The 14,678-nt window shown below is 39.2% G+C and overlaps 2 protein-coding genes across 4 annotated transcripts in view; one reads left to right on the top strand and one right to left on the bottom strand.

Moving 5' to 3' along the window:
- Positions 1-14,297, top strand: part of LOC113676110 (vacuolar protein sorting-associated protein 8 homolog) — a 43,683-nt gene extending 29,386 nt beyond the window's left edge. Inside the window, exons 50-53 of one of the 2 annotated variants that reach the window (XM_089193159.1) lie at positions 10,187-10,373; positions 10,689-10,739; positions 11,509-11,592; positions 12,651-14,297. In XM_089193159.1, coding sequence (XP_089049285.1) covers positions 10,187-10,373; positions 10,689-10,739; positions 11,509-11,592; positions 12,651-12,782 — 454 coding nt within the window. In that variant the 3' untranslated portion in view covers positions 12,783-14,297. The remainder of the gene's footprint in view (positions 1-10,186; positions 10,374-10,688; positions 10,740-11,508; positions 11,593-12,650) is intronic. The other variant, XM_089193160.1, reaches the window with a different exon arrangement.
- On the bottom strand, positions 393-8,811 carry LOC113676104 (glutathione hydrolase 1 proenzyme). Of its 2 annotated transcripts, none has more exons than XM_089193161.1 (8): positions 8,404-8,811; positions 5,258-5,691; positions 4,435-4,633; positions 3,695-3,999; positions 2,915-3,051; positions 2,033-2,223; positions 1,458-1,698; positions 393-966 (listed from the first exon to the last, which is right to left on the bottom strand). In XM_089193161.1, exons 1-8 carry the CDS (start codon positions 8,460-8,462, stop codon positions 700-702), a joined length of 1,833 nt encoding a protein of 610 aa, XP_089049287.1. In that variant the 5' UTR covers positions 8,463-8,811; the 3' UTR covers positions 393-699. The 2 variants fall into 2 exon arrangements, with proteins under 2 accessions (XP_089049287.1, XP_089049289.1); XM_089193163.1 differs by lacking the exon at positions 8,404-8,811 and adding an exon at positions 7,304-7,467.
- Positions 14,298-14,678: the final 381 nt, after the last annotated feature.

Genomic DNA, 14,678 nt, shown 5'->3' on the forward strand with positions numbered 1-14,678 from the left:
ATGAATGTTTCTTTTGATTAACAGTTCACTTCAAGGTTTTTTCTTTTTTTGGTCTTTTGTTTTGGTAGTATATTTGTTTTGTCATGTTTACTTTTGTGTATGATCGATTTGACAGCTTTTTATTGAAGCTGGGTTGCAACATGTATCTGACGTCTAAAAATTTACTTGACCAGTACGATATCGCATTGGCAGCAAGATCTTAACCAAGTCAATCGGGCTGATATTTCCTCTACTTCGGATGTGCTAGTGCGCAATTTACTATCGATCCAGCAGTCGGATTTTGTGCCATGTGATATTTGTACGCAATAAGTCCTATGTGACATAGGACTTATTGCGTACAACTTACTCCCCTGTTTTTCTAAATTAAGGACGATACCATAAAAATACCTCACTGACCCCACATTGCCAGTTTATTTTATGAAATTTTGCTTTGAAATCTAAATTCCTCAAGTAAACTCGTTGTGTTACACGTTACGACATTTGAAGTGCATTATGGGATACTATTCTTAGGATCACGCTCTAAAGTTAGTTATAACTGTAACCTTCAAGTCATGGCAGCAGTTATACAAATTAGGGTTACAAAGACCTTCTCTTTTCAATGACGCAGATCTCCTCTAACAAGAAACTCGCTCTCTAATACATAGATATTTTTACTGTATGTTGCGTGATAGAAAGTTTCGTTGCATTGCGTTACACTAATCAGTATCCAGCCGCCCAGCTACTCTTCCTTGGGTCCGATTTGCCAGTCAATGTCCCATCTTGGTTCCTTGCCACAGCCTGGACCACTGCGTAAAGGCTCTTGGCCTCTACTTTATGCCCAAGCTTCTTTAATCCTTCTTGGATCGGCAGAGGCATGGGGTAATCTTCGTCGATACGAATATACATCGGTTGTAACTGATGGTGGAGCCTGGGATCGACAACGGCTTGAGGGAGGGTTCGGCCAAACCAGAGATAATTCATTGTAACCTATAGAGTAAATAAAAATAACAAACAATGAATTATCGGAAAGCAAGATCAAGGAATGTACCTGTAAACCTCTTATTATTATGAAGAACCAAGTTGCTGGTGTCCGTTTTTGATTCCTTCGCAACTCAACTCTGCAATTTTTCGAACCTAGACTCTCAATATATATATATATATATATATATATACATACATACATACATATATATATTTCTGGTGCATGACAAGACGCTCTCGACAATGCGTATTCTAGCAGAATGCAAAATGCTCGTCACACAAGAACCTTGTGAATCTCGCCAACGGGCTCTTCATGGCTCGATCAACTGTGGAGTCGAAACTGAGGCAACTCCCGAACAACTTTATTTTTTTACTCTTTCACCACTTTCGTGAATTATGATTGCCATCTTCCGTAAAAACTTCTAGTTTCGATATTTTTCTGTGTTTGCCTGATTAACTGAGCCGCAAAATAATTTCGAGATTTTCCGCTGTCTTACCAGGGAAACTGCAGTTGTTATTTTCGTTCCGCCAGACGCACCAAGAACCAAACGTGCCACTCCGCTTTTATCCACAAATATAGAGGGTGTGGTGGAGGATTGAGGTCTTTTCCCTGGTACGATCATATTTGATTCTGATGGTAAAACACCGAACGCGTTTTCTCTCCCTGGAGTCGAAAAGTCGTCCATTTCGTTGTTGTAAATGATTCCAGTACGAGTCGATCGATATTTCGATCCATAGCTAAAAGAACAATGATGAAATTCAATTTACTATGCTTAGAGATTCAAAGGCGCGAAACAGAAACAGAAAAAGACAAAAACAAAACAAACAAACAATCAAACAAAACAGCAAAAAAAAAAGACAGAGTATAGCGAGATGCACAAAGTTCGACGCATGGTATTTTATATTTTCTGTCAACCTTCACATTTCACACGTCACATTTCGCACTTCAAATTTTACACTTCAAATGTTCCTTGAGTATTCACGTTTCTGTTTTATGCGTGATATGTGGACAGCTCGGTAGTAAACGAAAGTTGCCAAGTGAAATAACCCTTATGTACACCAAATGACCTACTTCAGATTGATCGTTGTAGTTGCTGAAACAGCGTCGCCATTTTCTGCAATAACAGACAAGTGTGAAGTCTCCTGATCGTTGGATTTTTGATAGAAGTCACCGTAGTGTGTGTAATTTGTGAATGTGCGGTCGTCCCGGATCCTCTGACGTAGAGATTCTGCAAACGTCTCGTTTGTCATTTCCTTGAGAACCTACAATGCAAGATATTGAAAAATGTTTTCCATCTTTTTCTCTTATTCTTAGACTTTTATCTCCCAAGATCTGATTACATGTAGTGTTTTCCTTTATAGCGCTTTACTTGCCCATGTTTCAGGGGAAATTAATCCTGCATCAAGATAACGCGTTAGCAACTCAGTTTCATCACCTGTTCACGGGGTTATATTTTAACATTCTAAGGAGAGGTTACGTTATGATTACCTGTTAGAGCTCATAGGTTAACTAACACCATAGCAGATAACAGTTTGAATTTTCACTTCTTTTGCGCAAGGGGACGAGCAGCTTTTTTACACGGTTTCCTCTTACTGAGAAGTTGTACTCCTGTATTTAGAAAGGCGCTGAGTGTACAGTATTTCCGGCCACACAACTCAAAGCTCAGAGACGTATATTAACAGAGGTCAAAACATGACAAGGCATTCTTTGGGTGACTTAAGTCTAATTATTCCTTTAGTATAGCCGTTTTCGTATCTAAGGGAGAGTGCTAGAAAGAAGATAACACAAGGGATCACTCACTGCGATAAGAAGAGCATAACCTCCGCAGGCATCTAGGCTGAAATTTTTAGGCTCAACCTATCCGTTCATACGATATTTTAATCCATGACGACTTCATGTAACGGACCAATAGCAAGTTAAGAGACACGATTTTGATCGAAGTTGTGGGATTACCTGTGTTACATTTGCAAAGTCCTGGTCTCCCAACAAAGCTCTGTACGCATACGCAAACTTAAAAGCCTCTACAATCCTGTGGTACGTCAAGACCGAATTCTTTGTTCCATTCCGATCTGATGGCTTCATGTTGTATCCTTAAGGATATAAGGTGGCAAAACTAAGTGGGTGGCTTGATTTATATAGAGGTATCAGTAGTTTCAATGGTGAGAAAGTCTACCTCGTGAACGGTTGTAGGTGTGGTCCAGAGAGACCAGAGTTATGTTGCAAATCATGTGAAACAAGAGTGTCTTGCACACATAAATTCCGGATCAATATCATTATCTGGGCAACTGCCCACCTACCCCTCCCCTAACCCAATAACAGTCAATTAATAACAAGTTAGGGTGAATGTTGGGTTAGGGGAGGGGTAGGTGGGCTGTTGCCCGGATACTGATATTGATCCTAAATGGATTAAATTCCTATATTTTTTAACTACCCCTGCCTCGGAAAGAATCTAGCAAACACGTGTTTTGACAAACAAGCAAGACACGACCAAACAAACGAATGAAGAAGCACAAGTTATTAACGACTCTCCTTCCCCGTTTATACGTATTACATTCCAACATGCAATCTCAAATTTAACTTTATTGTCGAGGGATCTGTCTTTGAGTTGAAAAATTTATGGGAAGAAATTAATTTTAACTGTGTCTTTCCTCATACCACAAAGGAGAAGGGGGGGTCAATTGTTCCTTTAGAGCCCACCTCCCCATCGGCAAGGCCCTCGTTGTGTTTTCCTACCTTTTAAAATATTCAGGATAAGACTCAGCACCGCACCACTTCCGGGGGGAGGGGTCGAGTACCAGTTGTACTTCCCCAGAGTTCCTTGTATGGGTGTCTTGAATTTTGCCTTGTATTTCTTTAAATCTTCCAAGGTAAAAATACCGCCGCCTTCCTTGACGTCCTTTACAATGTCCTCGGCCAGTTTTCCGTTGTAAAAATCATCAGGTTTGTCACGAATTTTCTCCAGTGTTTTCGCATACTTGGGCATGTACAGGGTCTCGCCTAGCTGCTTTAATTCGCCTTTCTTGTTGAAGAGAAGTTCCCTTTAGGTTAAAAGTAGCAGTTTTTAATGATATGGGGATTAAGAAAAAAGGAGAAAAATATATTACTTGTCATTCAATTGAAGTTTCATTGTCACCCTCCGTGCAGACATAGCTATCTTTGAAGCAAAGCGAGTACGATAAATAAATCTACCGTAGAGAGCAGACGTATTACTTTGTGTTACCTGCAGGAAATATTATATCCCTTCTTTTTTTCTTATAATTATTTAAAACAGTCATAGCTTACGAAATCTGACTCAGAAAGAGTTGACACTCATTTACACCGCCAAGAAAAATTGTCAGGCGAAGACCTTTTTCAGGGAACTTGTTTGTGTGAATAGTACATGCACAAGCGCGCGTTGTGAAGAATACTTTGAAGTGTAAAATGGAACTCATTAATTCAATCCTAAGTCCGATTATCTACACATTTTTACAAACCTCAAGCCGGGATCTTTTTTAATAAGAGGCTTGACAGTTGACCTTGCGGCCGCCTTGTAAGCAGCATAACCAAATGGAAATCCTTTTTTGGCCATGTCAATGGAAGGCTGCACCAGTTCCCTCCAGGGAAGTTTGCCATACTTTTTCCAGCCTTCGTAAAAACCTTTCACCTCGCCGGGCACCCCAGATGCTTTGGGACCTAACCAGTTTGTATGGTGATTTTAAAAAAGTATATTTATAATGAAAATAACAAGATAAAAGTCAGACGTCAAATAAGATGAAGTGTCGTCGGGAAATAATTACATGTAATTAACCACTTTGAACTGATTCGATTTTATCTGGTTATTTTACACTCTCGCAACTACTTGACCTTCGAGATCGGAACGTAGTAGGCAGAGTCCGTGATAGGAAGTTAAGGTTGTTATACATGTGATATGAATTGATCGAACCCATGTACCTGAATATAGACCGACAAGCACATGAATACTGTATTGATTATGGTGAAATTAGAACTCCCAAGGACTGACTTCTGGAATTCCATTTCCAATTACACACTGTTTCCATGATGGAACTCTGTTTCCAGTGAAATTTTATTTCGTAGCTCGAAGAGAGGAAAATTACTCTCCAAAATGAATTAAGATACGTTTCATTAGTACCTTTTGTTGTAATAATAATTGGATAGAGTGTCTTAATGTTTTGGAGGATCCATCATTTGTCAAGTATATTTCGACACGGGACTGATTATTTCCTTTTACGGTGACTTTCCGAGTGGATCATTCTGGTCACGAAAATTCGGTTTTAATCATGTAAAACTAAAACGCACCTAATTTGGAGCTCATCGTTTCATTAACATACATGTTTCTGTTGGCCTTCCCCGGGGCTTCTTCGCGAAAGTCTATGACCTCCACAAATTTATTGCTCTTGTTGTACACAACCAGGAAGCCGCCTCCCCCGATACCGGCCGAATGCATGTTGTAAACCCCAATACAGAACAAGGTAGCGATGGAAGCATCCATGGCTGATCCATTTTTCTTTAGAATGTCACGGCCTATCTCTGAGCATAGGCCAGCGTCTGACGCAACAACCGCGTGTTTATAGGGGCCATCCGCTCCTGGTGGACCAGTTGGTGGAGGAGGAATCCCCACGCTCTTGGTGGGGATTGGTTCCTCTTTGTAAGTCGTCCAGACAATCGGGAATATAATTATAAATAGCAGCAAGAATGCAACGGTTATCGTAATGCAAATGATGCCGTTGAGTCTGCGGAAAAAAACGAATGAAATAATTACTTTAGTGTGATTTACACATTTGTTGTTTTATTATCGATCTATGAGGCTATGTCACCTTTGTTTGACTCTGCAGTGGTCTGTACCGGAAGTGTAACAATATCCTTAATAGGTACATGCTATCGGCACATGCCCTGGAAACAGGTTCAGACTATTGTAGGATGGGCTATCGTGTTCTTTACCGCATAAATCTCCGAACAACTTATCCAAGTGATAACCGAAAAATTACGCGTTTCATAACAAATTTTAAAAAATTTAAAAACTAAAATTTTAGCTACAAATCCAGCCCTGTGTCTATGTGGCTCGGTCGAAAAAATATTAATTGGTAATGTTTTGGGATCATCCTTTCTTGAAACAGGATTTACAGGTCGTGTTTTTGCTGCTTGAAGTTATTATATCTATTGTATGAATATAGCATCCAATTAACAAATCTTAGGAATTAGTTACAATTGAACACTGCTTTTTGTCCGTTAGAGGATTTTAACATTTGTGAGGCTCTTGTACGGATATTACGAGTCTTTTGAATCTCTGGCTTGAATCAGTGTATTTTCAACCCTCGATAGTAGATAATGCCGTAATGTTTGTTAAGCTTGAATTGTTTCAGGAAGTATTTCTGTATACAGCTATCTGCAGAAGGTTGTCGAAAAAAGGACAAAGGTTACCTGTGTATTGGGTAATCAATGTTCTTTAATAGGTGGAACATATAAATATGGACAAAAGGACTAGTGAACAGGGAATGAATACCGACATGTACGTGAATACAAGAAGGAAAAATAATAGAACATTAGGTTGTGAAAGTTTTTTCCTTGGGTCACTTCGAATGAGCTCTTTTTGAAATTACATCATTTTGGTCGCTCATCTTTAGTTTTTCAGCAGGGTTAGAATTAAAATTCAGTCTTGCGAACAAAATGATTTCATCAAACCCGCTATGTCCTCTACAGTGACATCTTTTATAATTTCCCTGAAGTCAAGGAGTCGTTTTTCCTCGCTCTTCTTTAGTTTTTCATCAAGGTTAGAATTAAAATTCAGTCTTGCGAACAAAATGATTTCATCAAACCCGCTGTGTTCTCTACAGTGATATCTTTTCACATTTCCCTGAAATCTTCAGGTTAAGGAGCCGTGAACTAAAAACTACCCATAATGCCTCTTAGGGTTGTTTCGTTTTTTTTTTTGTTTGTTTGTTTTGTCGACAACCTTTATGCAAACAGCCGTTTCCTCTTCGTGTTCTGAAACAAAGCGTCAGTCCAGTCCCAAAGGTAATCTGTTGTTAAGATTGTTTTTTAGGCCATTGTTTTCTTCTATGAAAGAATTCTATGCATAATGTTGGATTATATGAAAATCTTGCCCTCTGGCATTCAAGTAGAACACATATCGATAAAATCACGAACAAGCGAATACCGTCGTCTTGATCACTACATGGATTAGTTAAAAGTACGTTCCAAATGCTTAACCCAGTGAGCAGTAAGATTTTAAGTAAAAAGTAAATATTGCTAATTAGTTATTTACATGCCGACTAAAAAAAAGCATGCTGACTTGCACTCATTGTTTGTCTCAAACGTTGTTAAGAAGCAGTGAATGTTACGAACCAGCTGAAGTGACCTAACCAGTGACAAAACGAGACCATCTCTAATCAGGCGTCGCTTAAAAATGACAGAAAGTTTCGGTGAATCATCTTCATCGTTAAACTCTATGCTTTGATGTTGCATAATCACTTGCTGTAACAAATAAAGCGACCAACGCATTGCAATGCATCGAGCACGTCGACCTCTGCCCTTTTATCCACACATTTAGAAATCTCTCGAATTAGCTATCAACAGCAAGCTTTATGGACATCTTTCTCGAACAAACTATTGACTCTGTGACTCTGTGACTCAGTGACTCAGTGAAATTATTAAACCTGACTGTACTTCGGCTCTAACCGAAGCCGACGATCTTGTTTTGAAATAGCGGAAGGGACCACCGTGCAATACAAAAGGATTTCCTTCTCACCCAGATGTCATTTTCGCTAAGCTTTACCAATAGATACGTGTTATACATAGTCAGCGGGTTCATTTTTCCATCCTCCTTTAGTATCTAATTGCACAGATTTCAAGATAGCGACTCTAAAACTCTTGGTCACGCGTTGGGCGATGATAGTTCTCATTTCTTCTGCGTGGTGTGGTTTTGAATGCTCAGTTTCTTAAGGAGGAACTTATCAACTTTTGTCTCAATCGGCGCCTTTTTGCGACTAAATGGACTGAATAGTGAAATTATTAAACCTGACTGTACTTCGGCTCGAAACAAAGCCGGCGATCTTGTTTGGAAATAGCGGGCGGGACTACCGTGCAATACAAACGGTTTGTCTTCTCACCCAGCTGTTATTTTTGCTAAGCTGTAAGCTGTAGTAACAGATTCCATCGTCCTTTCCTATCTACTCTGACAGCTTTCAAAATAGCGACTCTAAAAATCTGGTTCTCATGTTGAGCGATGATAGTTCTCAATTTCGCCACCTGGCGTGATTTTGAAAGCTCAGTTACGCAAGGAGGAACTTTTCAACTTTTGTATTGGAACCCTATTGCGACCAATCTTTGAAAGAACCGCCTTTCACCATATTGCCATTATAAATATTCCAGTAACACAACGATCTGTTGCATAAGAAGTTAAAGACGCTGTTGCAGCCGCCAAACTCGCGTGATTTGATACTCACCGTCTACGTCTCTCTGTCAGGTTACTTGAAAACGATTCTTTATATTTACCTTCCTCCATTCGGCAGCCAATTGATGTAATATCTATAGCGAAACAGTGGAAGCGAAAAACTCTACCTTACAACTATGCGGGAAAAAGAAGTTCGTTGAAACGACTTGTCGTGTGTTTGACTTGAAAATGAAACACAGGGGTCAGGTTAAGTACTGGCGCAAATTTAGATCAGAAGGTAAACATTTCCATCATGAAGACGTCACTCGTGTAACCAGAGGTGCTCCAAGTTAATTAAAAAGAAAAAAAAAAAAAAAAAAAAGAAAGACAGAGGCATGAGGGCTTAAAATACCTAATAGTTGCCGTTCTCGCGTTTGGGAACCAAACCTCACTCAGGCAGCGAGTGAGGTGAAACTTACACGAGAGAGATCTACTTGACGAAAGAATATTTTTTGAGGGTTTGTAATAATATTTTGAGAACATCTTCCTTTTTTTCCTTTGACATAGAGTGCGTAAAGTGCAAATGTTAGGCTGTTGTATTAGGGTATGAGTTATTGTGGAAAACAATTTGCGTTATAACGTAGCTAGTAAAATTTGTCTGATCAAATCCAATTGCGCGAGCGTGCTTCATATTCCTATTTTGCACGCTCATGACGTCAGCAAACAAATCCCTCGAGAAAAATTTTCCTACGGGTTGAAAAGGTTATAAAACAATTGGTTCATACGTCAGCTGTGCGTTCATCGAGATATGAAGCACTTGGGAAGTTTGGAGAACACTCAAGATGCTAGAGTCGCTCTCGGCTACGCTTCGAGCAACTCTTATGCATCTTTCGTGCTCTCCAAACTTCCCGCATGCTTCATATCTCGATGAACGCACTCTGACATATGAACCAATTGTTAAATATAATTCGCTCCTTGCCGTCTTCCTTTCAGTTGTGTTTCGTAATTTCACACTGCTGTTTTTTTTTCTAATCAAAAAGAACAGAGATGATATGTCAAGAGCTGTCTCGAGTTGACAGACTTAATCTTGCCGACAGACCATTGTCGCTGTGCGTCTCACGGAAACTGAATTAACATTTTGTTATTCCCCAGAAACACAGGACATTCGCATATTTGATATTATGGTAAATCTATCAATAACACATAACTTCTTTGCAAAAAAGCTTTCCTTCTTGCAAAAAACAGCTTTACTCTGGCTTGGCACTCAAACGAGGAATGCGTGATGAGATCTAAGTAACTAGAGGAAACTTTGATACGAACAGTATTTCTAGACATTTCCTCGCTAAGCCGAGCGTGACCTTCTTTAAATACCAAATGCTTAAGGATCCATTCTTTTGCACTTTTTTGTCTTATTATTGAGCTTGATAGAACTGCTGTCTAGGGTGTCAGAATTTAAAAAAAATTCGTAAAAATATAAAGCATGTATCACGAAGTATCGCAATGTAAGTATTGAAAATTATATTTCATCCTCCGGAGCAAAGAGGAGCGAAGAACTGATGTTTGGGGGTGCGAAGGAAGAGGAGGGCTGGGAACAGGTGGTTTATTCGGTCAGATTCTTGTAGCGAAAGGGATAATCGTTGGACTTCGCCTCTTCTTATGGAACTTCAATAGACGCATTATCTTTTTAATCTTCCAATAAGGATATGTAGGATCTTCATATGTCTAGATATCATTAAATTTTGATTTCGAATGGCAAGCTTTTGTTTATAGATGACTGGTTTAGCTCAGAGCAAGCATAAATTAATTGAATTCTGCAACGTGCAGGAGCTTTTTAGATCTTCTAAAAATATCGTTAGTTACTCTTTTGGTTTCTTCAGGTGTGGCCACGTATATCATTCAGAATGTATGGCAGGGACTACCGGAACTGAGGGAAATTGGATCTGTATGCTCTGTAATAAAACTGGGCTTTCGCGTCTTTCTTCGTGGAAAGGCAAGAGAGTTCTGGGGAAGTCAGTGAAGCCATTGTCACCCGGATCTGTGCAGGTATGTGTCATAAAAAAATTCTCCTTGTTGTCTTATATAATTCGTAGCACACAGTTGAGGAGAATATAGGAAATTCTTTGTTGGCCTTATATGACTGAGTGACACTGAAGCCTTAACAGCTAAAAGATTCCCTATGGTGCAAGTACTTTTTTCTTCATCATCGACAAACTTTTACTAGCTTTATTGCAACAGTTTTAAGCAAAAAATTTTCAACCAAGCTTATTCAGTTTCATCTTTTAAGCAAAATATCTTCCCAATGGTTGACAAAATTAGTGTATAAATAACGCAACCTTTCTTTTTGATTTCCTCGTGCAGAAATTCAAAACAGAAAGTTCTGGAACGGCAAAGAAGGAGGATCTCTCCAAGGTAAGGAGGGGTTGCTATGTTGTTGAGAAATATGAACTTTTTTTAGCTTCCATAGGCATGGGTGAAGAGACTAGAACTGCTAGGGGAATCTTTTAAAGGTTATGATTTTTTGGTTATACGTTGCCAGTTGTCCCTTGTAACACCAACTGGATGAAATGACCTAATTCCTATTCTAGAAACAGTCGACTCTCACCCTACGGACACCTCGCTTTTACAGACAATCCGCCATTGCGGCCAAGAGCCAGCCCCCCGGCGAAACGCACAAAGAAATAACAGAAACCAACTTCCGTTATTACGGACTCTCACTATAGCGGACACTTAAGTAATTCGCCTAAAATTTTGACTCTCATAATATAAAGCGACATTACGATAAATGAAAATGAAGAAACCATTCTTCAATTGGGTGTGAACAGGAGGATTTCCTTCTTGTCGCCGAATAGATTTCCGGTTCGTTAGGTCACGCTAGAAGCTTTATGTTTGCGTCGTTACACATTCTTTGAGAGCATTATTTACAACACAATTTTGTTTCTCTTGTTCCCCGCTACTACGTACTCTCGCCATTACGGACATTTAATCTTCCCCCGAGGGTGTCGGCAATGACGGGAGTCGACTTTATTTCATTTTGATTATCTTGTGTTCAATTTTTTTCCTTTAGTTTTCTCTGTTTCAAAATAAAACATAGGATGTGGAAGTGGACTCTGAAACACTTCACGGTTCCTTACGTAAACTTACGTTTTATTTATCCTTCGTATGTCTCTTCTCTTGACAGACTGAAAGATCAGTGCCTTCACTTACGCAGCAACAATTCGAGGCAGTGTCTAGGCTGAAGGCACAAAACAAAGGTGTATCGCGGGTAATTAGATTGACTATTGATGTATCAGATGATCTTAAACCTTAACCACCAAAAATGAGAAAGGTCTCTTTGATCATAATCATCTTTGTCAAAAAATCGGAATAATAATGCAACGATAATGGTGCATTCAGTCGTTTACCTTCTTTCGATGTAGAGTATTTATGTTTTTTTTTCAATTTTGCTTTTGTTTTGTTTAATTGGTTGTTTTTTTCTGACTAGTTTAGAAGGTGGCGCTACTTTCGACGCTTAATTGTAAACTTTTTTACTCATTGTCGATCTTCATACTTAACCATCCTAAGATAAGAGGATGGTTTGGGAATTCCCGGATTGATTGAATTACAGCATCGACAGGGATTGGTCGATACATTCTCAGTTTCCTGTTGAACTGTGAAATACTCTGACGAGGTCAGTTTCAGCGCACTCCATCAGAAAATTTCCCGCTCCTTTAAAGATTGATCAGACTGGAGAGATGGTGAAAACCAAGCAGGATTACTTTAAAAGAGGTGTAGAGAGACAAATGTCGGGACCATCGAAATACTCTCGGCGCCGAATTGCGTGCCTCATCAATGTATGCCGGCATATATTTAGATTTCTGGGATTCAATGGGGAGGCTGGGGTTATGATTGATTTCTCCTTTTTAGAAGACGTTTCGGCAATCCTGGGTAAAAATACCACAGTAAAAAACTTTATGAGGACTAGGCATGAGTTTACAGCGCTTAGAATTCCAGGTCTGGTTGAGTTCCAGCTTTTTTCAATGTGGTATTGGTCGATACATTCTCCGTTTCTTAGGTGAGCGGTGAAATACTCTGACGGAGTCAGCTTCAGTGCACTCCATCAGAATATTTTGCGCTCGCTTAAAGATTGATCAGGTCGGGGAGATGGAGGAATTTTGCATGCTTACCTTAAGAGAAGTAGAGAGCAAGACAAATATGGCGGCCATCAAAATCCACTCGGCGCGTGCATCGTTAATGTGTGCTGGCGTACATTTAGATTTCTGGGATTCTATAGGAAGGCTGTAGTTATGATTGCTTTCTTCTTTTTATTTCCTTCTATTTCAGTTGGCCATTTTATCAGAGTTATCAAGGTCAAGTGATGCTATTAGTCATACTTACGGCAGTCGATCGACTAGCTCAGGCAATATCTTTGAAGACGAACGCTTCAGACTGCATCTTGCCCCGCCACGAGATTAGAATAATTACATCAATTTGTGAGAGCTAAGTGCCCTTTTTAGCGAGACACCAAGGTGAGATGAGCTGGAAAAGTTCGGCTCGTGGACTTCTCAAGAAACGTTTGTTGGTTCCATAATTTAAGTCAACGTCACTTCGCATTGGAAATTTTCTATTGGAGAACGGTTTTCCTCAAACCTTTGGAACTTCCTTGCAAATTATCTCTATCAACTTACCTACGTCCTCTTTGTCAAAAGTCGCCTCATTCAATAACTGGCGTATGCAGTTTTGGACAAGTTGACTTGTCAAGGGAAAAATTGTGAATGAAAACACGCTGGTTTAAAGGCTGCATTGTGGTGATGAATTGATGCTAGTTTTCTTGTAAAGCCTTCAAGTTCAGTTGTTAATGAAATTGTATACTTTATTGCCATGACTATGCATTATCAGCCATGTAAGTCATGGGACTATTGATTTAAGTTTTTCTGGGAGACATACTTTAAGGAATGCACGTACATGGATGAAGTATTCATATAGCAGCGTTAAGAATGAGTTGAACTAATGCTGCTATACGTAGCATTATTACAGAACCCTGCTTAATTCAGTCAAGCGTGCTTGTAAAATATATGTTTTCTTTGGATTTGAGTACCGGTCGTTTCGCACCCAGCTAGGTCGGTTCGTACCCAGTTAGTCGGGTCGTTTCGTACCCATACAAATAAAGTATGTTTTCCATGTTAGGAATGTTTTAAGTAAGAATGGAAAAGACAAAAAAACGAGAATCAACGAATTTGTTATCGTTAATAACAGAGGGAGAAAAAAAATTCACATTCCCAATATCTGCATGTTATTATTAAGAAAATGGCAAGTGTAAACAAGAGACTGATCTATTAAAAAAATATATATATATATACGTATATGTCAGAGTTACCTTGCACTAGGTAACAATTCGTTGTTTTCAGTTAGGAGGTCAAGGACAGAATTCTGGTTGTATCTTGCTCGCATGATTTTACCAACTTGTCGTGTATAACAATCACCATTTATTCACGCGATCGCGCTTGAGGTATTTCAAATGAAAGTATATATAGAGTGGGTACGAATCGACTCAGACTCGGTACGAATCGACTGAATGTGGTTGCGAAACGACCGTGGGTACGAAACGACTGGATGACCTGGATTTAAGTCACGAACTTGGCCTAAAATGTCCTTTTACGCGAGCAAGGAAATTTTTAAAATTGAGAACAGCACAAGGCCTTTTTCAAACGCTTTTAATAGATAGTTTCAAGAAGTCTTTGGAAGTTAATGCCAAAATTTATATTATTATTCATAAAAAAGCATTCATGCGCATAACGAAAATATTTTTATCTAAGGAAATTGTTGATGTTGCAATATATTTTGAAAATTAGGAAATGTAAGTAGAAAGGGAAGATTCTTTGTGCGTTCACTTTTACAATATAATTTACAAGAATTTCGCTTTGATGCTGCTTTGAAAAAGCGGATTGTACCAAATTATTTATAATAAAATGAATGCATGCTTACCTTTTATATTTGTTCGCGATTCTTTTTTTTCCCCCTAATATTACGCGAGAGCTTTAAGCGGAATGAGATTGTTAAACTTTGCTATTGGTAGGAGAGTCTCGTTGCAAAAATTCCGTTCTCTTGGGACTGATGAACTAAAATGTTTTAACTCTGATACATCGACAAGCACAACTTACTCCTCTGCTTCGTTCGTACGCACGTAGATCCCAAGAAAAGTCACGGGCACTGGAAATTTAGATTCAGTTGATGGTGTAGCCCGATTAAGTCGAGCTACATCCGGGTTCTCATGGTTTTCATAGTGTGGAGAGAGAGAGAGACTGGCGAGAAAAGGTGGAAACGATGAGACATGTGGAGGAGATAGGGTTTTTCGTGCGCACAACCAGAAGA

Source organism: Pocillopora damicornis, chromosome 14, assembly GCF_964200805.1.
Source record: "Pocillopora damicornis chromosome 14, jaPocDami1.2, whole genome shotgun sequence".
In the NCBI taxonomy this organism is placed as follows: domain Eukaryota; kingdom Metazoa; phylum Cnidaria; class Anthozoa; order Scleractinia; family Pocilloporidae; genus Pocillopora; species Pocillopora damicornis.